Source organism: Physeter macrocephalus, chromosome 11 (genome assembly GCF_002837175.3).
Source record: "Physeter macrocephalus isolate SW-GA chromosome 11, ASM283717v5, whole genome shotgun sequence".
In the NCBI taxonomy this organism is placed as follows: Eukaryota; Metazoa; Chordata; class Mammalia; order Artiodactyla; family Physeteridae; genus Physeter; species Physeter macrocephalus.
The window spans coordinates 152,908,923-152,928,785 of NC_041224.1; the positions used below are offsets into that span (position 1 = coordinate 152,908,923).

Below are 19,863 nucleotides of genomic sequence, written 5' to 3' on the forward strand. Positions count from 1 at the left end.
TCTACAGAAGGCCACTCCAAGGCTCAGAGCCAGCCAGATGGCCAGTGACCAATTTGAGGCCCATGACCAAGCCACCTGCTCTGTACTCCTCAGGAGGGAAGACAGCTTTGCGAGTCCTGCCTTCATTCCTCTGCCCTTTCCCCAGAGAGCAGCGAGAGCCCAGGGCCTGGGGGCAGCAGAAGGCGGTGTTCCATGCCCTCTCTACTTGGCTCTGTAGCCCTGACTCTCCACGTTCTCACCACTTTAGGCTCAGAGGCCAGTTCTTCCCTCTCTGCTGCCTAACAAAAAAGGATTTTTCTCAGTGCAAAAGTAATATATGAATGTTCTATGAACTTCAAATATTAAGGAATTGTAAAGAACAGAAATTTCCCATAATTTGACCCTTGCCTCTCCCCAAGATAACCTAAATTTAACAGTTTAAATATACTTCCAGGGCTTCCCTGGTGGCACAGTGGTTAAGAATCTGCCTGCCAGTGCAGGGGACATGGGTTCGAGCCCTGGTCCGGGAAGATCCCACATGCTGTAGAGCAAATAAGCCCGTGCGCCACAACTACTGAGCCTGTGCTCTAGGACCCGTGAGCCACAACTACTGAAGCCCGCGCACCTAGAGCCCGTGCTCCGCAGCAAGAGAAGCTACCTCAATGAGAAGCCCGCGCACCGCAACAAAGAGTAGCCCCCGTTCACCACAACTAGAGAAAGCCCCCACGCAGCAACAAAGACCCAATGCAACCAAAAATAAATAAATAAATAAATAAATATACTTCCAGAACTTTTCTCCTCCACATTTGTATATATCTATGCATATGTAAGTAATAGAATACAAATATAAATATATATTTTCTATTGTAAAAATGTCACTTTACAATATACACTGTTCTCAATATGCTTTTTCATTTAATACGGTAGGTGTTCAATAAATATTTGTTGTGTGGATGAGCCATAATTTATGTATTGAATCCCCAAGTTGTGTCCAAATGCCCTACCAATAAACATAATTATATACATATATAAGACATCATTGAAATACGGGCTTATAACACATATAGAAACATAAAGCATACCTGCATATAATAAATATATACTGAAATATACTAACAATCCACGCAGGTTGTGAAGAAGTGTTTCAGGTGCCTTCTGGTGTATTTCATGGATATCCCTAGTATAAATGTTGATAAATTAGCCTCAAAAAGAAAACTTTCAGCCAAATGTTTTGGGATCTTTGGGAATAAAGAGCGGCTATCGTGCACTTGTTCTTAATGTTTTTATATTGGCTTTAAGTCCTTGGTAAGCAGGGCAGCTTGGCAAAGATAAGAACCAGAATCCAATAGTAGTAACAAAAGGCAACAATCAATTTTAGATAGAACAGAAAAAAAAGTCCGCTGCAAATTCTTATTAGAAGGAAAGCATGATTGGGAGAAGGAGGAAAGAAGGAAGAAAGGAAAAAGAAAAGAGAAGAATAAAAACGTTTTCCCCTGATGGTTATTTGGACTATTCTTGCCTGGTTCTACAGTGTAATAATTGTAGGACTTATAAAGGACATAATATTATGACAGATTTCCCTTCCTTACTTGTTCCTGAGGCTGAACCTGCAACGGTTTACTGCCTGCTCACAAGGCTGAGGCTGGCCCTTCCTGGCTTAGTCCAACGAAGCCTAAAATACCCCACGCCCGCGAGAATGAGACTGTCCACAGCCCCAGACATCGTTGTGTGTACTCGGGTCCCCCAAGCAGTGCCCATGCGTGTCAGGGATGGCGGTGGCGTGGGCGCTGCTACAGACTGAAGACAGTGGCCTGGGAAGCCAAGGGCAGCAGCCCAGCCCCACTAGGGCCTGAGGACGGTTACACGAGTCCCCAGATGAGAGCGTGACTGTCATGGTGGCTACACCAGCGACAGGAAACCCAGGTCTGTGGTCCCGGCAGTGCTAGGGGAGAAGGCCAGGGGCTTTTGTGACTTTCACTTCTTTACCAAAAAAGTGCTTACATGTGATCCTTCAGTTCTGTGAATGCAAACGGGAGCCTGGGGCACTGGGAAGAACAATTAGGCCGGACATGAATGCAGGAAGCCAAAGGGGGTAGAAACCCAGACAATGGTACCGAAGGCTGGGGTGGGGTGGAGGGGGGAGCGGATATGATAGCAAGGAAGGAGTTTCAATGTGAATGAATACTAATTAGTGACATGGATATTAATGATGACAGTAATTAACAGGGGAAAGGAAGGGCTGTCTTTGTCTCAGGGTGACTAATCAATCTTGGCAGGTGATAAATAATGGTTCAGCAAGCTCAGCAGAAAGATAATCCTCTTGCCCGGGGGAGAGCTGTTGCTGATACTGGAAACCTCTCCGTTTCTAGGCAACCCACAAAAAAAAAAGGACTGTTTTTCTTTTGAGGGAAAAACAGGTTAGAGTCTCTCCCCCCAACCCCCAACTTGGGATTACAGTTTGTATTTGATTTCTGCTTTGTTCTTCATTTCCTAGGACAAATGTTGAACTTGTATAATTTGGAGGAAGTGGGCACACACACACACACACACACACACACACACACACACACAGACATACTCTCCCTTTCTCTCTAAGAATGTGAATGAAAAGGAGTGTTTTTGATCCAAAGTTTAGTTCACAGATGCCATCTGGGAGCAAGAGTGGGGAAATGCTTAGAAGTCTTGCTTTTGAGGTTGAAATGCAGGGAACTTGCAGGGCCAGGTCAGTGGAGGCTAGTCCTGGGATCGGGGGACAGCACAGAAAGGGCAGGACAGTCTACTGTGCAGGGTTCATTCACCTTCCAGAGAGCCAGAGAGAAACAAAATGTCTAAGTACTCAGGCCTGTACTGGTCTCACTTGTGAACCCCAGTCAAATTTCTGAGCAATTTTAATTCTGGAAAAAGGGCAATATTCGTTCAACCCCTCTGCTGGGGTTTCCAGTGTTTTAGCTAGGAGTCCATCCCAGGAGAGCTTCTGGCAGGCCCTCTCCCTCACACCATGCCTCAGACCCATGACAAGACTCAGATATCTAGAAATGCTGCCCTTTCCAGGCTGTTTTCCATCAAACATTTCATCCTGAGGTGACAAAGCCACCTTCGAAGATCTGAACTGGTTTAAAGTGAGATTTTGGGGTGACAAAGGTAGATTGCACAGAAGTTCAGAACCTCCCAGAAAATTGGACTCCTCTACCCACACATGAACTGCACTGGCCTGGTTCTAGGTGCCACATTTAAAGGGAGGCAAACAAAAGCAAATATATTCTGAGAATTGTGACCAAAATGAGGAGGGACCCCAGATCATGTCCTCAGAAGAAACAGCTGAGGAATCCAGGCTGTTTCACCTGGAGGGGAGGAAACTCAAGGAGAACATTGATAATACGTTGGACGGACTGTCCAAATAGTTGAAGGATTGTCTCACAGAGTGAGAGGTCTGAATTCGTTTTTCTGTCATCAGAGGGCAAAACTAAGACCAAAGAGAGGAATTCAGAGAAGGGCAAATTTCTGCTGAGAGAAATCGAAGATGATTTAACTGGGACAGGTTGGCCAACAGGAAATTTGTGAGTTTCCAGGCACTAGGGTTTTTCTACATGGAAATTACAGCACCTCTTGTCCAGGGTGTTGTGGATGGAGCTTGAGTATTGGCTAGGGTTGGAGTAGATAAGCTTTAAAAGTCCCTTCTGATTCTTAAGATTTTATGTTAGTTAAGGCATCACTAGATGCCAAAACAGATAACCCTCAAATATACGGGGCTCAACACGACTAAGTTTATTTTTCAATCAGGTCACCCGAATGGGCTTCAATTTTCATGTCTGTTCAGGATCCCAGGCTCCTACCACACATGGCTCGGCCCTCCCCTAGGCCCCTGGAGTTCTCTCCATTCAACCAGAAGATGGAGATGAACAGTGTGGAGGAGGGTCACACAGGAGTTTTATGGTCTGAGTCTGGAAATCGCTTATGGCATTTCCACCCACATTCCATTGTCAGAACTCAGTGCACACTCAACTGCAGGAGAGGCTAGAAATGTAATCTAGCTGTGGCCCAGGGGATAGAGGACAGAGGTTTTGGTGAACACATAGAAGTTTCTCCCACAGACACAGGGGCTTATTCATTCCGGATGAGCCCAGGCCAGAAGAAATTAGAGATTTTGTTCAGGAACCCTTGAGGTCATCTGTGTTGGGCAGGCCTTGTCAGTTGAGGATAGTGAGCTAAAAGGAGTCTCCTCCCTCAGGAAATGGTCTGGGACCAGGCGTGATTAGACTTCCTGTAGCCTGTCATCAAAATATGTATTCTCAGGAAGGCCCCTCCAGAAGCGCCCTAGAGAAATGTGGATACAAGACCATCCTGAGTCATCAGAAGTGGATTTTGGGGGGAAAAGAATGGGACCGTGACTACAGAAGCATACTAATGGATGGAAAGGGTTGGTTAGGAAGGAAAAGTGTCAATATTACCGAGCTCTCCAGGTGTGTGCTAATTGGAATTAGGAGTCTCTTGGGTAACCATGTTTCTTCTGGCACAGAGTTAAACATCCATGAGGTCTTCAGTTGACATTGCTTTATCCTTGCAGGTACTGACATTGTGCAGTGGCTTATGAAGAACCTCTCCATTGAGGACCCAGGTACCCGACCCTTGACCCTGACTTTACCCCCATGATATTAGTGAACAGCCCATAACCAAATTCCAAACCAGATTCCCCTATCCTCCTGAGAACTGGGCTTATACACGTGAATTCCAAGATGTAGAATCACTCTATTTACAAATAGAATTAATTTATTTTCTCCACTGAATTCCTATCTTTAAATTTAAATCACCCTTGGAGGAAATGAGCAACTATTTAGAATGCCAAAGAGCCCAGTACAATAACATGGGAAATGAGATGGACTCTGGTTAGCCACAGCAATTAAAGATAAGTTGTAGCACTGTCAGGGAACAGCCTTCTAGAGCCAGCTCTTAAAATTAGATTGCCTGATCCACGATTAAGAGGTTTAATTATTTGCTAAGACTCCTTCTGTTCTCAGCTTCTGCAAGAAGCGAAGGAATGATTTTTTTTTCAACTTTAATTGTGCAATGCAATTACCTCACCAGGAAAACAACAGCAAACCCTGGCCAGTAAAACAGTTTCCAAATCTGTCCTCCCACCAGCAAATAAGCAGTAAAATTTATTTTCATAGCAAAATTAGAAAATGCAGGGTTCCAGAATAAAATGAAAATTCTAGATAAGAAAACTTTTTTGAATTTATTATATACTCCCCATCTTAACTAAGTATTCTTGCTGCCTGAAGGTCATATTTACAAACATCCACTCATGTATTCTGATGTTCTTGGGGATTAGACCTATTTGCCTCAAATTGAATGCCCTTCAATTGCTATGCTTTTTAAAGATTTTTTTCAAGTGCCCATTCTAGGTGTCTGACCTTCAGCTGGGGCTGAAGGTCAGATCCTTGCCAGGGTCAGCATGTCAGCTGGGGCATTCCTATATTTTAATCTGATGCTCCTAATAGACTATTGACTATGAAACAATACAACTTACATAGAGTTCAGTTAAACATAGGCGCCAGAAAAGCATGTCATGAACGGAACACTAGCCTTTTTCCCCATCATGATTAATGGCCACTCTCATGAGTAGTGAAAATTCTTAATTCTAGTCAAGTTCTTAATCCTCAGGGGGAAGCTATGAATGCTAATCCTTTTAAGGAAAAAAACCAAATCAACTACCCTACGTGTTTGCCTTACACAGCCTGGACTTCTGATTGTCCACTTGTGAAAACTGGACTGAATAAGTCTCTACCAGTTCATTTACATGTATGTAGAGTCACCCTTCTTCGTGGTGGTCTCTTCTCTTCCAAGAGCACTGTTTTCTTTGCCCTTCTAAAACAGTCATCCTATTTCTGACAAGTATTTTATCGTTATCATCGGTGGTAGTAGCAGCAGTAATGGTATATTCAGAGAACCCTGAACCCCCTAGTGGTAGAACAGGCTTCAGGAATCCACTGGTGCCGGTACGAGAAGCTTCTGTGAAAGGTCCCGAATGATAAGAGTCTTATCTATGACGGTCTGTTATACTTTGATGCCCTTGGGAGGACATGAAGGTGTTGGGACCTGTCTGGGCTTCTGAGAAGTAGATGAGCAGGAGAAGTTAAGAACAATTCACCAGCAGAAATGAGGCAAACAAAAGCCCTGGGAAGGTGGGTATCCAACATCTGCCCTCCCTCTCTTCTTCCTTCCCATCTGCCACATCTCCAAGCGAAAGCCTTTTGAAGAATGAAGTGAGACTTCTAGCTCCTAGAGTGGTGACATGAAAGTCCCCTTCTTACTGGATTTTACTCCTCCTTCCCTGGAGAAGGAGCAGTTGCAGGTGATGAAACTTCCCTTTTCTGCTGGACCCATGGTTCTTGAAGCATATAGACTTCAAAAGCCAACTGGTCACCACCAAGCAAGTAAGATACAACTCCATTCATTCTGATTCTCCCAGTTACAAGTGTATGCTCCTTCCAAAGGAGAATAGCAGGTTCTAAAGATGCAAAACGGCTGGATTATATACAACCTCTTGAAAGTTGTAGCACTGTCACGGAACAGCCTTCTAGAGCCAGCTCTTAAAATTACATTGCCTGATCCACAACTGAGGTTCAATCATTTGCTAAGACTCTTGAAGAGTTTGCAAATAAAACCAATACAAGTCACTTTAAAAAATTCAGAGCTTATGACATTAATAATTCCTAGAGACTCCCTGAGTGTGTCAAATAATTTCTACAGCCAAAAATTAGTTTTTTATCAGTTAGAGTACTTTTATATTTGTGAGATTATCATGTATGATAGAACCATTTAGATTTCTTTTTTCTTAGCTCTGCTCAGAGTAAATATAAATTTGTAACCATTTATGTGAATCTATTTATGGCTGGTGCTAAAGTAACAAAACAACAGGTTGATTGTGGCAAAAATATAAGTATTTCTATTAAGTTGGCCTCCCTAGGCTACTGCCCACTGCACTGCCTGCCCATCCTCCAGTTTTCTAAGATACTGAGCTTGCCCTCTGTGTCCGTAAAAGAAGGGTAACACCCTCCTCATCGCTGGTGGGACTGTCATGTCCGGAAATGCAGTGTGAGTCTGAAGACTCTATGAGCTGCATGCTCATTGCTGGTGGTGATTTAAAAAAAAAAAAAGGATGAAATTAAAAATATGAATCAGGGCTGCCAGCACTTACTGAGGCCTTACCCTGCACCAGACACTGCTAAGCACTTTATGTGAAGCATCTCACTTAATTAAATACAGGCTTATCCACACCAAAGCCCATGGTCTTAACTGGGAAGGTGGACTTTCTTCTGGAAGCTTTAGGGGCGTTAACAATGTCAGACTCTCAGAGCCAGGATCCAGGCGAACCAGACACATGTGGCCCTCCCCAACCATTGACATCTCCCCCCTCCCCCGCCCAGTGCAGCCCTATCGGAAGGTATGAACCAATCAGTCAGCCAATCATGCAGTGATCTGGGAGTGATGATAGTTGACTTCCTGTTGCCTTTCTGCTCCCCCCACCCTGCCCCACTTACATTTCAGCTAAGTAACCCTGTATTCTGACAGCTTCCTAATTACTTCTCTCTCTTCTGCCCTGTCCCTGAAGTTGAAGCAATACACCTGGGAAGCCTCGTAGCTGCCCAGGGCTACGTCTTTCCAATCTCGGACCATGTTCTCACCATGAAGGATGATGGCACCTTTTATCGTTTCCAGGTAGGAATGCAGCTTGTCCTCCTGAAGAACCTTTTCTTCTCATCATCATCTGATCTCAGATTAGAGCTACCTAAAAAACTGACAGTATTTAAGGGAGCAACCCTTACCTCCCACCAGCACTGGGACAACCAAGCGAACTTTTGTCTGGGCCATTTGTTGCCTTACCCGCATAGTAGTAAAAATCCCTCATGGAGAACCTACTATTCACTGTGTGCTTTACACATTATCTCCTCATTTATTCTGAAGAACAAACTTTGGGGGAATTAATGTCTCCCATTTTACAATTGGTAAAACTGAGGTACTTAGAGAATTAACAGGGCATTGAGTAAATCCAGGGGACAGCCTTGATTTGAACCTAGGTCAGCCTGATAGAAAAGTCCTTGATGTTTCTACTATATCATGCTGCCTTCCTGGTGTGAAGTTTCTATTCACTACCTATTAACACTTCCCAACAATTCCCACTCCTCAGATCCTGTCCCACAATGAATTGGAGCAGAGGATAAGGGGTTGTGTCAAGATCTAACCAAAGGGTTTAGGAGTGGAGTTCTTCAGACAGGGTCGAAGGATGTCTAAGTCTGCTCAGCTGCCATAACAAAATACCACAGACTGGGTGGCTTAAACAGCAGAAATGTATTTCTCATGGTTCTGGCGGCTGGAAGTCTAGGATTTTCAAGTAGGGTTCAGTTTGTGAGGAGAGCTTTCATCCTGGCTTTCAGATGGTTGATTCTCACTGTGTCCTCACAGGGTGGAGAGAGAGAGAGAGAGAGAGTGTTTCCTCTTATAGGGACACTAATCCTATCTGATCAGGGCCCCACCCTTATGATCTCATTTAACCTTAATTACTTCCTTACTTCACATACAGTCACACTGGGGGTTAAGGCTTCATCATAGAAATTTAGGAGGACACCATTCAGTCCTTAGCAAAGGGACAAAGGAACTTGGGGCTTGTGCCCTGCAAACAGTGCTTGTCTGACTTCTGTATTAGACTTCTATTACCTCGGGATAAGAAGTTTTTGCCCTGTAAACTGTTTCTCATTTTTGCATTTATTTGGCTTACCTCAGGTTTCATTTCTCAACACCTAGATTAAAATGTTGACTGGCCTCCACTGCATTAAGAACAGGAGAGAGTTAGGGTGTGGTGTCAGCACGTGGACAGAGCCTGTCATAAGGAGGGGTCCTCACTGGGTGCAGGGGAGGGCTGCCCCTGGGCTGCAGGCAGCGTAGGGCAAGTGCTAGTGTTCTGAGTCCTGACACCTGTGCTCTTTTGCAGGCCCCGTACTTCTGGCCTTCGAACTGCTGGGAGCCTGAAAACACTGACTACGGTAAGCACTGAAGCCACGGCCCACACTTAGTGTTACTCCTGGGAATGCAGAAGGCAAATCCTTGCTGTCTGGGCAACCATGGTGCATGAGGAGGAGGGTCTTTGCCCTGCTTAACCCTTTCTCATATTGTTGACATGTACTAACGTTCCTGTTCCACATAGTGATGAAAGACAGTGCACGCTGAAAGGTGCAGCCATTGGAAGGGAATAGGGGAAGGGAAGAAAAGTTCTATCAAGTGTGGCTAATGCTCATTCTGTGGGGCCATGGAGAACTGGGCTGGTGGCTATTGACCACTCCTTCCTGGGACTGGATTTCAGGGAGGGCGGGATCAAGGTGCCACCTCCCCCTGTCCATTTCCTTTCTCACAGACTTGTTAAGACTTTTTAATAATTCATTGGTGTTTTTGATAGTTGGTCATTAGAGGGAAAGTGTAACAGACCGTGGAAGGGATATACAAAAGTTACCCTACCTAAGAAAACAGAGAGTGGGTGAAGCTGGGAGCTGGGTAAGCAGGGAATTACCTCTGTCCAGGCAGGGATCTATTAGACTCTTGCCATATTCTCTCCGTGAAGACTGTTTAACACATCTATGTGTCAGTCTTCTAAAGTTACATTATCCCTATACTTCAGATAAAGCTGAGGTCCAGAGAGGCCCCATCCTCATACCTCTCACACTGTATGCTACTTGTCTGGTTGCCTGGTCAATTGTAAGCTCCATGAGGGCAGGCTGGTCCACCTCATTCATTTTCTTATCATCCAGTGCACAGTGCATGCCTGAGGCATAGTTGGCACTCAGGGTTCTGATTTGCTGAGGGTTCTGGTTCTTTATTAAAGGTGATTAACAGACACCCAGTAGAGACAGCAGAATTTGAACTCAGATGCTCGTTTCATTCTGTCCCTCTGCACAGTGCCCTCATCACCGACTCAGCTGCTGGGGCAGCCCACAGCAGCTCTCCTTGGGACTGGTGTGCATGATGAGACCTGCACCTTCTCCGTGGGTTCTTTGCAGGATGCTTTTCACAGGAAGGCAGAGCCAGCTGCAGCTGGGTGGTATTCTGGGGAGCCTGTCCCTGAGACCTTGTGATAAGCTATACCCTCTGGATTATACTTCTGAGGGATGGGAAACCAGCAATTGGGAACAATCCTGAGGATAGAATTCTGGCAAGTCATTGCCCTACAAGGCTACAGTTGCTCTGTTTTCAAGTCTGGAGCACAGCCCTGATGCAGAGGACAGGTCCCTGTGACTGTCTCATCAGCTGTGTGCAAGCACCACTGCGGGTCCCTCTGGAACTGTGCTGTGCCCTAAATGATGTGATAAGTGGGTCCAGCCAGGTTTCTGGCTCAGAACGGGAGCAGCACTTGGCGGCTCATAAAATAAGTGCTTCTGGGGCTGAAATACTGCTCACAAAAGCCCAACTTGGAATTTGAATAATTGTAGCTCAGTTCCATGCAGCAGCCGTGTGCCCTTGTGAATGTGAAAACCAGTATTTTTCCAGGCAATGGAGAGCGTGGGAGGATAGCGGGACCAGAAAACTGAGGCCAAGTAAGATTCAAATATTTACTTGAATATAAACGCACAACCATCAGCCATCTTACCCTGCATACAGCAGGGTACTATTTCCCTTTCTCTACAGATTTTTGTAATTTTAGTTGTGCGGCAGGAACAGGGATGAAAATAACAATTAATGTCAGGCTCTCCCTAAAGCAAAATTATTTTGAATTCCTGTACCTCCATTTTGGCAAATCAGATGGAGAACTTAGAGTGCAGGATGCAAATTACTCATCGCCATTTCCAGTTTAACCAGAAAATCAGTATTTACCAAGAGAGATGTCAGCACAGTGGGCCCATTGTTGACTGGCTCCACTAGCTGTGTGATCTTGGCAAGTTACTTAACCTCTCTGTGCCTTGGAAATCTCATATTAAAACCAGAATAATAATGGTACTTGTCTCTCAGTGCTGTTTTGTTCATTAGAAATGGGTATAAGTTGAGGTGTATGGCATGTAGTGAGGAGTCAATAAAAACCATGGTGGTGGTTGGTATTATTACCTCCAGGGTGATGTTCGATCTTACTTGTTGTGTGGTAGCCCTCTTGCCAGAAAGGATGTGACACCAAAGCTAAGAATTCAGAATAGGTATGGCTTGGATTGATGAAGAACCAGGAAGCTTTCATTCATTCAGCAAACATGTACTGGTCACCCACTCTGTGTCAATTGCTCTGTCACAGATTTGAGTGAGTTATAGGCTTACCCTCCAAGCATCCCGGGCTGGGAGAGGCAGCATGATGGGGGCAAGAAGAGGATGGTGAGGAGTCTGATCTGAGTACTCAAAGATTTTATGTTGATGAAGAATGATTGAATAATTTGGAATGGGCACGTTTATAAAAAGGTCTTCGTAGTCAAGGAGAGACGTTTAGAGTAGATTCAGCAGCTTTAGAGAGCCACTGTGGGTCCCCAACAATAGGGAATAACCTGCAAAATTCCCTCATCTATGAAATGAGGCTAATAACAGAACTCGGCTCATAGGTTATTATGAGGATAAATAAGTGGACATTTGGAAAGTCCCTAGAACACTGCCTGACGTTCAGTAAGCTCCATACATGTGGTAGCTGCTCTGCTATTGTGGTGATTTCCCCAGACCTAAAATACCATTTGGCACATAAGAGGCACTCAGATTTTTTAACGGGTGAATGAATGAATCAATGAATGAGTAAATAGGGCAGTGAATGTCATAGTGGAGACATTCCTCTGAACTAGACCTCAATTCTAGTTCCACCTCTACCACTAACTAGTCCATGGGTAAATCACTTCACTTCTCTGAGCCTTTAATTTTTCCATCTGTTAATGAGGTGTCTGTACTTGATGGTCGCCAAGGTTACTTCCAAGGCTCAAATTCCATTGTTCTAAGAAGTAGTTAGAGGGTATGAGGACAACAGAGAAATAAGTGATTTCTATGTTCCCTAGTTTAGGAGATTGAGGTAAATTATGATGTCACTAGTAAAGACAGAAAGCTTGGAAAGGGAGAGAGTTTTTTGAGGACATTGAAACGATAGGTTCAATACTTTTTAAATGTTTAATTGCACATGTGGCACATGAATCTATTGACTTTATAGAATTTTTAATTGTGTTCCGTTTTTGTCATGGTAGGATGCTGGTGAGATTGAGATGGCAATGAGATGCCAGCATGAGGGCAAGAAGATAAAGATTTTTCAATGAGAAATTACACATCCAAGAAAAACCAACATCTGAGCTTAAAGCAAGTCCCCTGGATGCCCTGTTCGAGGACTTGGCTTTGTTGCCAGTCACTTGATTAGTTAGGTGTCACCGGGAGCACTGTTGAGGCACCAAGGAAGTGCAGACAGACAAGCCCCAGGGAAGGTCTGTGCCAAGAGGAAGGTCCCCTCAATAGCTACTTGCTGCCTTCCCAGTTCTGGTGAACCAACTGCCCAACGTGTGACATTAGCTGTACAGGAAGGGGGCCGCCAGCATTCGATCGTGTAGCTCGTGGCCATCAGTAGAGGTACGGGCTTTGCCTTCCGCACATGGTACTGTACTTCTCAACTTAGCTGGCCCATTTTGACCCAGGTGGGTTGGAAATTTCTTGGGATGATTCTGCTTAAATAAAAACCGCATCTGGGTTACACTTTCCTGAGTTTCACATTTGGCCAATACAAAATACTGTGAGGCAACATCGTCAAAGCAGCTTCCACCCGCGCTGACCTACACCTCTCCTGGGTCATTGAGACCAGGTCTGCTGGGGCAGGTGACATGCCAGGCTTCCTGCTGCAGGTTGCCCAGTTGGTGACAAAGGAGGTACCTTGTAATAGAGAAGATACCCCTTTATCTGACACAGTGCAGAGCTGTAGCTGTTTGGTTCATTGGAAAAGTTGGTGAGTTGGTATGAAAAAGTGATACATACATACCTTAATGACCTCAAGTTAATGTAAAATATACAAAGAAACATTCAACAGCCTTTTGAGGTAGAATGAAAGATTCTCTTTGATTATAGTTCCCCATAATCTGAGTTTCTTTCTTAAATAAACCACACTTAAACCATCCAGTTTTGACATCTTTAAAGTGTATCAAGAATTTTGAAAATACTTTTAAAGCAACTGTATGTTGGCCTCGCTCAGATTTCTACTATTTTTTCACGTTTTTTTCAGTTCTCTCACCTATACCAAATTCATCAGCAATTGTCTTAGCTGACTGTCCTTTATTAGGTTATTCAAAAACCATTCAACTGGATCGTCAAAGAAACAACAACGCTCTCTCTCTTTTCACATTAATTTCACCAGTGCATGTAATACTAAGTGAATGTACATTATTAAAATAACAAGTATGCCTAACATAAGCAGGTTTGAGAACAAACACAATTGACTCTCACCCACAGACTCGACTGTGTGAGCAAAGTGTGGGCATACAGAGTAGGCTGCTACCAGAAGGCTCCAGCATATCGTAGGCTGCATCAGGAAATTTTTCAGACCACATGGAGGAGGTCGGTTAACCCAGCAAGGAGTTGACTAGAGTTCCTGGTATAATTAAGTTGTCAAACAGCAGGTCAGCCCTGGTCCTCTCCGACCTTCCCTCCTGGTCATTCTATTGTTCATTCATACCATTCATCTGTTATCTCCCCTGGGTTGTTCTACTTGGCACTAGAGAAGGAAGGAGATACTGAAGAAGCAGAGGTAGGAGAGGAAGTGATGAAGGCCATGTTTGAGGAAGAATATCCTGGCAACTGAGGGCTAAGAGCCCTTCCTGAGCCTGGGAAGAGACACCTAAATTGTCCTCCCTTTCCACTGTCCACTGATTCCACCTGGCAGGCCAGGCCCTGGTGCTAGGTGCAGGGGTTCGTGCTGAGCAGGACACAGCCTCTGCCCTGTTTGGGGTGAAACAGAGTGAGGAGGATGGAGGGGGTTGTCAGGATTGGAAGATGGGGGCCCTCATCTGATCCTGACCTGCAGACAGATTCCCAGAGGTCAGGTGTCATGGCTTCCACATAGAAACGTATTCTTGACTGCACAGGGTTGGGCACATAGAGTGGAATGGCTGGCTGGCTGGCTGGATGGATGGATGGATGGTTGGATGGTTGGATGGATGGATGGATGGATGAGTGGATGGATGGATGGATGAACACCTGGGCCGATGAATTTACGATTCCACCACACTGCTGGTTTTGTATATGTTGTAATTTCTCTTCTTCCTTCAGCCATCTACCTCTGTAAGAGGACAATGCAGAATAAAGCAAGGCTGGAACTGGCAGATTATGAAGCAGTAAGTACGATTATTTTCCAGGAAAGGTATGGGAGGAGAGTGTAAAATACCTGCAGTTCTTTCTCAGCTTGTATTTTTCCCTTTTTCCCTCCCCAACCCCTTCAGACAGTGGAAAGACAGTTTCTTCTATTTTCCCTCTTTTGTTCTCAGCTCCTCTTACCATCACAATAAATTGCTTCTTTAAATAAAGGAATCTCAAAACTCAGCAATAAAAAAAACAACTCAATTAAAAGTTGGCAAAGGACTAGAACAGGCACTTCACCAAAGAAGACATAAGGATGACAGAGATGTTCAACGTCATTAGCCATTAGAGAAATGCAGATTAAATCCATGGTGAGATACTGTTACACACCTATTAAAGTGGCTAAAATTAAAAGTACCGATAATGCCAAGTGCTGGTGACGATGTGGTGAACACCTGGAGCTCTCCTGTATTGCTGGTGGGAATGCAAAATGGTGCAGCCACTGGGGAACATGGTTTGGCAGTTTCTCATAAAGTTCAACATACACATACTATACAACCAAGTAATCCCACTTTTATATACCTACATACATACCCTAGAGAAATCAGAACTTACATTCACACAAAAACCTGTACGCTAATGTCCATAGCAGCTTTACGTGTGATAATCCAAAGCTGAAAACAACTCAAATGCACTTTAACAGGTGAATGATTAAATGAACTATGCTACAGCCGTGTGATGGAATACTGCTCTTCAGTGAAAAGGAATAAACTATTAATCTAACCACTTGGATGAGTATCAGAGACATTATGTTGAGTGAAAGAAGCCAATCTCAAAAGATTTCAAACTGTATGATTCCATTTATATGACACTTTTGTAAATACAGAACTATCATGAGGGAAAACAGATCAGTGGCTTCCAGGATGCATCTATAAAGAGATACCACGAGGGAGTTTTGGGGGGTGACGGAAGCATTCTGTATTCCGGTTGTGGTGGTGGTTACAAGAATATATACATGTGTTAAAATTTATAGTACTATACACGAAAAGAAAAAAACAAATTTCTTGTATGATAATTTTTAGTTTAATATAGGATAGTTTTTTAAATTGTATCTTCATACCCGATTCACCTGTGCTTGGCAGTAAATGCAAAATCTAAGGACCAAATCCAATCCAGAAGATAAGATGTATGTCAGATGGCAATATACTCTCCCAGCTTTCCTCCACCTCCACCTTCTTTACAAGGTGTGATTTCTTACAGAAATTGGAGACCCAGCCACACTCATATCCATTCCCATTTAACAGAGCCAAGGCACAGAGAACTTGAAGATTCACAGATAATGTTTTAAATATTTAAAATTTGGGGTTGCAAACTCTTTCCCCAAAACCATACTTTGTATGGGTCACAGAAAACCTAGGATACTGGCCAACTTTTCTCATACCCTCCGGAGGAGGTGCTGCTGAGCCATGGAATAACTGAAGAGCTGGCAGCTAGGAGGAGGGGCGACGTTAGGGGCAGTGAAGAATCCTCCCCTGGATAATCCAGCATGCACAGCACCTCAGATCCACCCACCTCCCCAATGTCCCGCCCCCTTTTGCTGTCTCAGTCTTCCAAACCAAGCGTGAGGCCCCACTCTACCAAACTTTGTCTCCCTTGGTTACCTACACCCAAGCCCACCAACGCACTGAGCCACCATTCCCCTCTCTGCAGCGCAAGGGGAATGTGCATGCCATCAGAGAGCAGGACCGATGCATGGCCCTCCACCCTCTTTGATCCCACGGGCATCACAGGACCTGTGATTGGGGGGAGAGAGCAGTGCAGGTTGCAGTGCAAGAGTTTACTGGGAGCGTTAGGACCTGGCTGAAGTTTGCTTATCCAAGGGAGCTGTGAAACATAAATCTGTTGGAACGTTATAATTTTCCCCAGCATTCCTAGCATGGCGGTTCTGTGGCTCTGAGCATCTTAGGCACCCAGTCCCTGCCCTATCTGCCCTCGTGCACCAGCAATCACCCTTCTTCTAGAAGACTGCTGTCTGACTCTTTGTGCGCCCAGGGCAAAGTGCTTTAACTTTGGCGTGACTACATCACTTCCTGAATATGACCTACAGAAACAACCCAGACGGCAGAAGCATGTGGCCCCTCCATCCCATGTCTCCCTTCCCTGTAGTTCCCTTGTTTAAAAAAGTTCCTAAACGGAAACAAGACAGCACCAACTCCTGACATATTTTATTCTGTTTTCTTTTCTCTTACCCTACAATATTCTGCTTTGGTATTTGTAAAGAATATGGTGTTAAGATGTTCTTTCAGGTTGAAGTTCTGTCTAAAAGTGGTTAGAAACTAAAAAGACATTTTGTTTTCAAAATTCAGTAATTTTATTAATTTTTTCTGATTACATCGTTCCTTTGTAAAAACAACAATTCAAATAGCAAAGAAAGGAGAGAAAATAGCCTGCAATCCTTCTCTCCTAAGCTTTTTTCTGTACATACATTTTTTTTTCTAACAAGAAAACTTGAATCACAACACAAACATTATCGTGTAAGCTGCTTCTTTTTCCAGTCATATACTGTAAGGATGTTGAGAATCTTTCCATATCAGTAATAATCATCTACATTCTCACTTTTAATGGCTGCCTAGTATTCCATGGTATGACTGTGTCATTATTTATGTAACTGCTCCCCAGTTGACTGACATTCAGACTTTACCAGCTTTGCTTCCTGTGAACAGTGGGAAAATCAAAGGGACAGATTTTTTGAGGTACTCGTACAGCAAGCCTTGGTAATAACTGAGTTCACGTGTGTTGGTCTTCAACCGAAGCTCCTTTTATGTTAATAATCCACTAATGAAGGTAATCAGTTAGTGTTGGCATGAGCTCTATGAAAATACACAGCCTAATGTGGGCTCTCGCCTTGCATTCCATCAGGATTAGGCGGATCATTAGGGGACCTGTCAAACGCCCCTCCCCACCATCCTGTTGTGCTGCTAGGCTACTCTACAGGCTTCGATAAAAGACTTCTTCCCTCTTCCTCTAAAGGTGACCCTGGATCCCTTTTCTTTCTTTTTGTTTTGGGGTTTTCCTTTCATGACCATCACAAACCTAGACGCTCCCTTCTTTCCCACTTTTGAGTCTGGACTTTCAAAGTTGTTAATGCCAGGTCCTCTGGGTTCTCCTTTCCTGCCACCTTCCTAGCCCTCTGCTTGCTGGAAGACAAGTCTTGAGACATCCATTCTTGGTTTTGCAATCAGTTGCAAAAACACCCGTCATCCCTTCCCTAAATCCTGCATGAACAACCACAACCAATTCTCCCTATCTTTAGTGGCCTTTATAAGTGCTGTGTGAGTGAGTTGTGTTCTTGTAAAACACACAAGAGAAGAGGAATCAGGGGAATCACAGAGACGTCAGACTTAATGGGTGTGTAAATGAATATTAATAGTTCTGCTCTGTACAGCAGGGTCTGGTGCAAAGTCAGATTGGGTTCTCGTCCGGTGGATTTAAAGTGGGGCCCTACTGTTTTGTTGGGAGTAACCAAAATAGATGGCTGCCTTATAATAAGCATAGCTGTCGATGTGCAAACTTACGATGATTAATGCCTTCTTGTTGATTTTCATTTCTCATTAGGAAAACTTAGCAAGACTCCAGAGGGCCTTTGCAAGGAAGTGGGAATTCATCTTTATGCAAGCAGAAGCACAAGTAAAGTAGGTGAACTTAATAGAGACCCTTGCAAAGAGAAAAACACTCTCTGGAATTCAGAGGTGTGAGAGTGGGGTTTCCTTCCATGGAAAGGAAAGCTATGGTTAGTCACTGTCTCTCTCATGACAGCAACTGAGTCGAAATCAAGTTCAGGATGGATAAGTTGCGTCTCTGTCACCCATGGCACACTAAAACAATTTCCAAAGCGTGTGTTTCAGCAGGCAATGGGGTTCCTCCCAAACGTAGAATTCTGGTCCTAAGAAGATGTACCTAATTCCCAAGGAGATTTCCAAATCTTCCTCTGTGCTCAGAGGCTAAAAACCATCAGACCCACTTTACTTGTTGGTCTGGAAATTTTGTCTTCATAGGAAAACATACTGGAGTTTTAGGCAGGCCAACAAGTGGCCCCTCCACTGTATCTCCCAAGGGGAGGGGTTCAGAACTAATCAAAAATAAGGCACAGAAGTCAGACATTTGGAGTCTGAGATGTCAGATTGTTAGTGATAAACTAGTTATAGGACATGATTTTGGATCTGTGACCACAGATCTTTACCCTGGAATTAAACATCCTGGGCAGAGCTGGGTATCTGCAGGGCTGTCCCCACCTCAGGGCAGAGTCCAGCCCTGTAAGTTTACTGCACGCAGAGAACAGGTGTCCTGAGAATAGGCTGACCCAGGCAGGGCCTAGAAGGACCGACCTCAGCTTTCTAAATTTCTTTTTTGTCTTAATTTATTTATTTTATTTATTTAATTTTGGCTGCGTCGGGTCTTCGCTGCTGCACGCGGGCTTTCTCTAGTTCCGGCGAGCGGGGGCTACCCTTCATTGCGGTGCGCGGGCTTCTCATTGCAGTGGCTTCTCTTGTTGCAGAGCACTGGCTGTAGAGCGCAGGCTCAGTAGTTGTGGCGCATGGGCTTCCTTGCTTCGCGGCATGTGGGATCTTCCTGGTCCAGGGATCGAACCCTTGTCCCCTGCATTGGCAGGTGGAGTCTTAACCACTGCGCTACCAGGGAAGCCCCAGCTTTCTAAATTTCTTCTTTCAAATCTGCCAATAAGTTAAGTCTACAAGAGATGAAAGGAGGAGAAAGTTGGAGTGTTTTTCCCGTATTCTTCCTTCCCAGCGAGTGTACTGGAAATTCCTTCCTCTCTAAGGAAGCAGGAGAAGTGGGTAGTAAATGTCCCCCACCCCACAAACATGGTCATCAACCAGATCCTTCTGATTCTGGGAAATGGACTTGCTCGGGTGCAGTTCTCTCTTTTCCTTTCTAGCAATGGGCTCTGATTTAGCTTCAAGTGATAATAGAAGAAATGGGACAGAGGAGGGGGTGGGACAGGGATGCTGAGCTGGGAGGAGGTGAGTACCTTTTCTCTGGGTACCACTTGCACCTGAGCAGCCCCCGTGGGTCTTCAGAGGACCCCCTCTGCACATCTCTGGGCAGTGTGGGTGACATTGATCACAGGTACGGTCACAGATGGCAATGACTTGAGGTCACTGGGTGCAGTGGGCCTCATGCTGTCATCGCTCTCCCCCTCCCTCTGCAGTCTCTACCCCCCACCCATGAATCCACAGGTCTGCCCACCACCCCGGTTCTCCCAGAAACCCCCGAGGGAGGTGGACACCAGACACTGGATGCTGAACTGCATCAGGAAGAGCCTTTTGGCCCCCGAGGAAGGAGAAAGCAGGAGGGTGGGTGAATGGGTGAGAAGGAGGCAGGATTGAGCCAGTGCACTCAGAAGCCTCCGGGAAGTGAAGAGGAGGGCTCATTTACACTTTTGGGATCACACAGCATCGAATGTTATAAAAGGAGGGAAAAGTGCCACTTTGTACATATACGGTATTTCTCGATTCACTTTTTTTTTTTTTTTTTTTTTGCGGTACGCGGGCCTCTCACTGTTGTGGCCTCTCCCGTTGCGGAGCACAGGCTCCG

At 44.7% G+C, this 19,863-nt stretch overlaps 1 protein-coding gene across 3 annotated transcripts in view; it reads left to right on the forward strand.

Annotated features, from left to right (window-relative positions):
• RGS6 (regulator of G protein signaling 6) overlaps window positions 1-19,863 on the forward strand; it is a 598,625-nt gene that overhangs the window by 484,345 nt on the left and 94,417 nt on the right. For all 3 annotated transcript variants that reach the window (XM_055088571.1, XM_028496111.2, XM_055088572.1), the window contains exons 4-8: window positions 4,544-4,594; window positions 7,592-7,698; window positions 8,969-9,020; window positions 14,224-14,288; window positions 17,866-17,942. In XM_055088571.1, coding sequence (XP_054944546.1) covers window positions 4,544-4,594; window positions 7,592-7,698; window positions 8,969-9,020; window positions 14,224-14,288; window positions 17,866-17,942 — 352 coding nt within the window. The remainder of the gene's footprint in view (window positions 1-4,543; window positions 4,595-7,591; window positions 7,699-8,968; window positions 9,021-14,223; window positions 14,289-17,865; window positions 17,943-19,863) is intronic.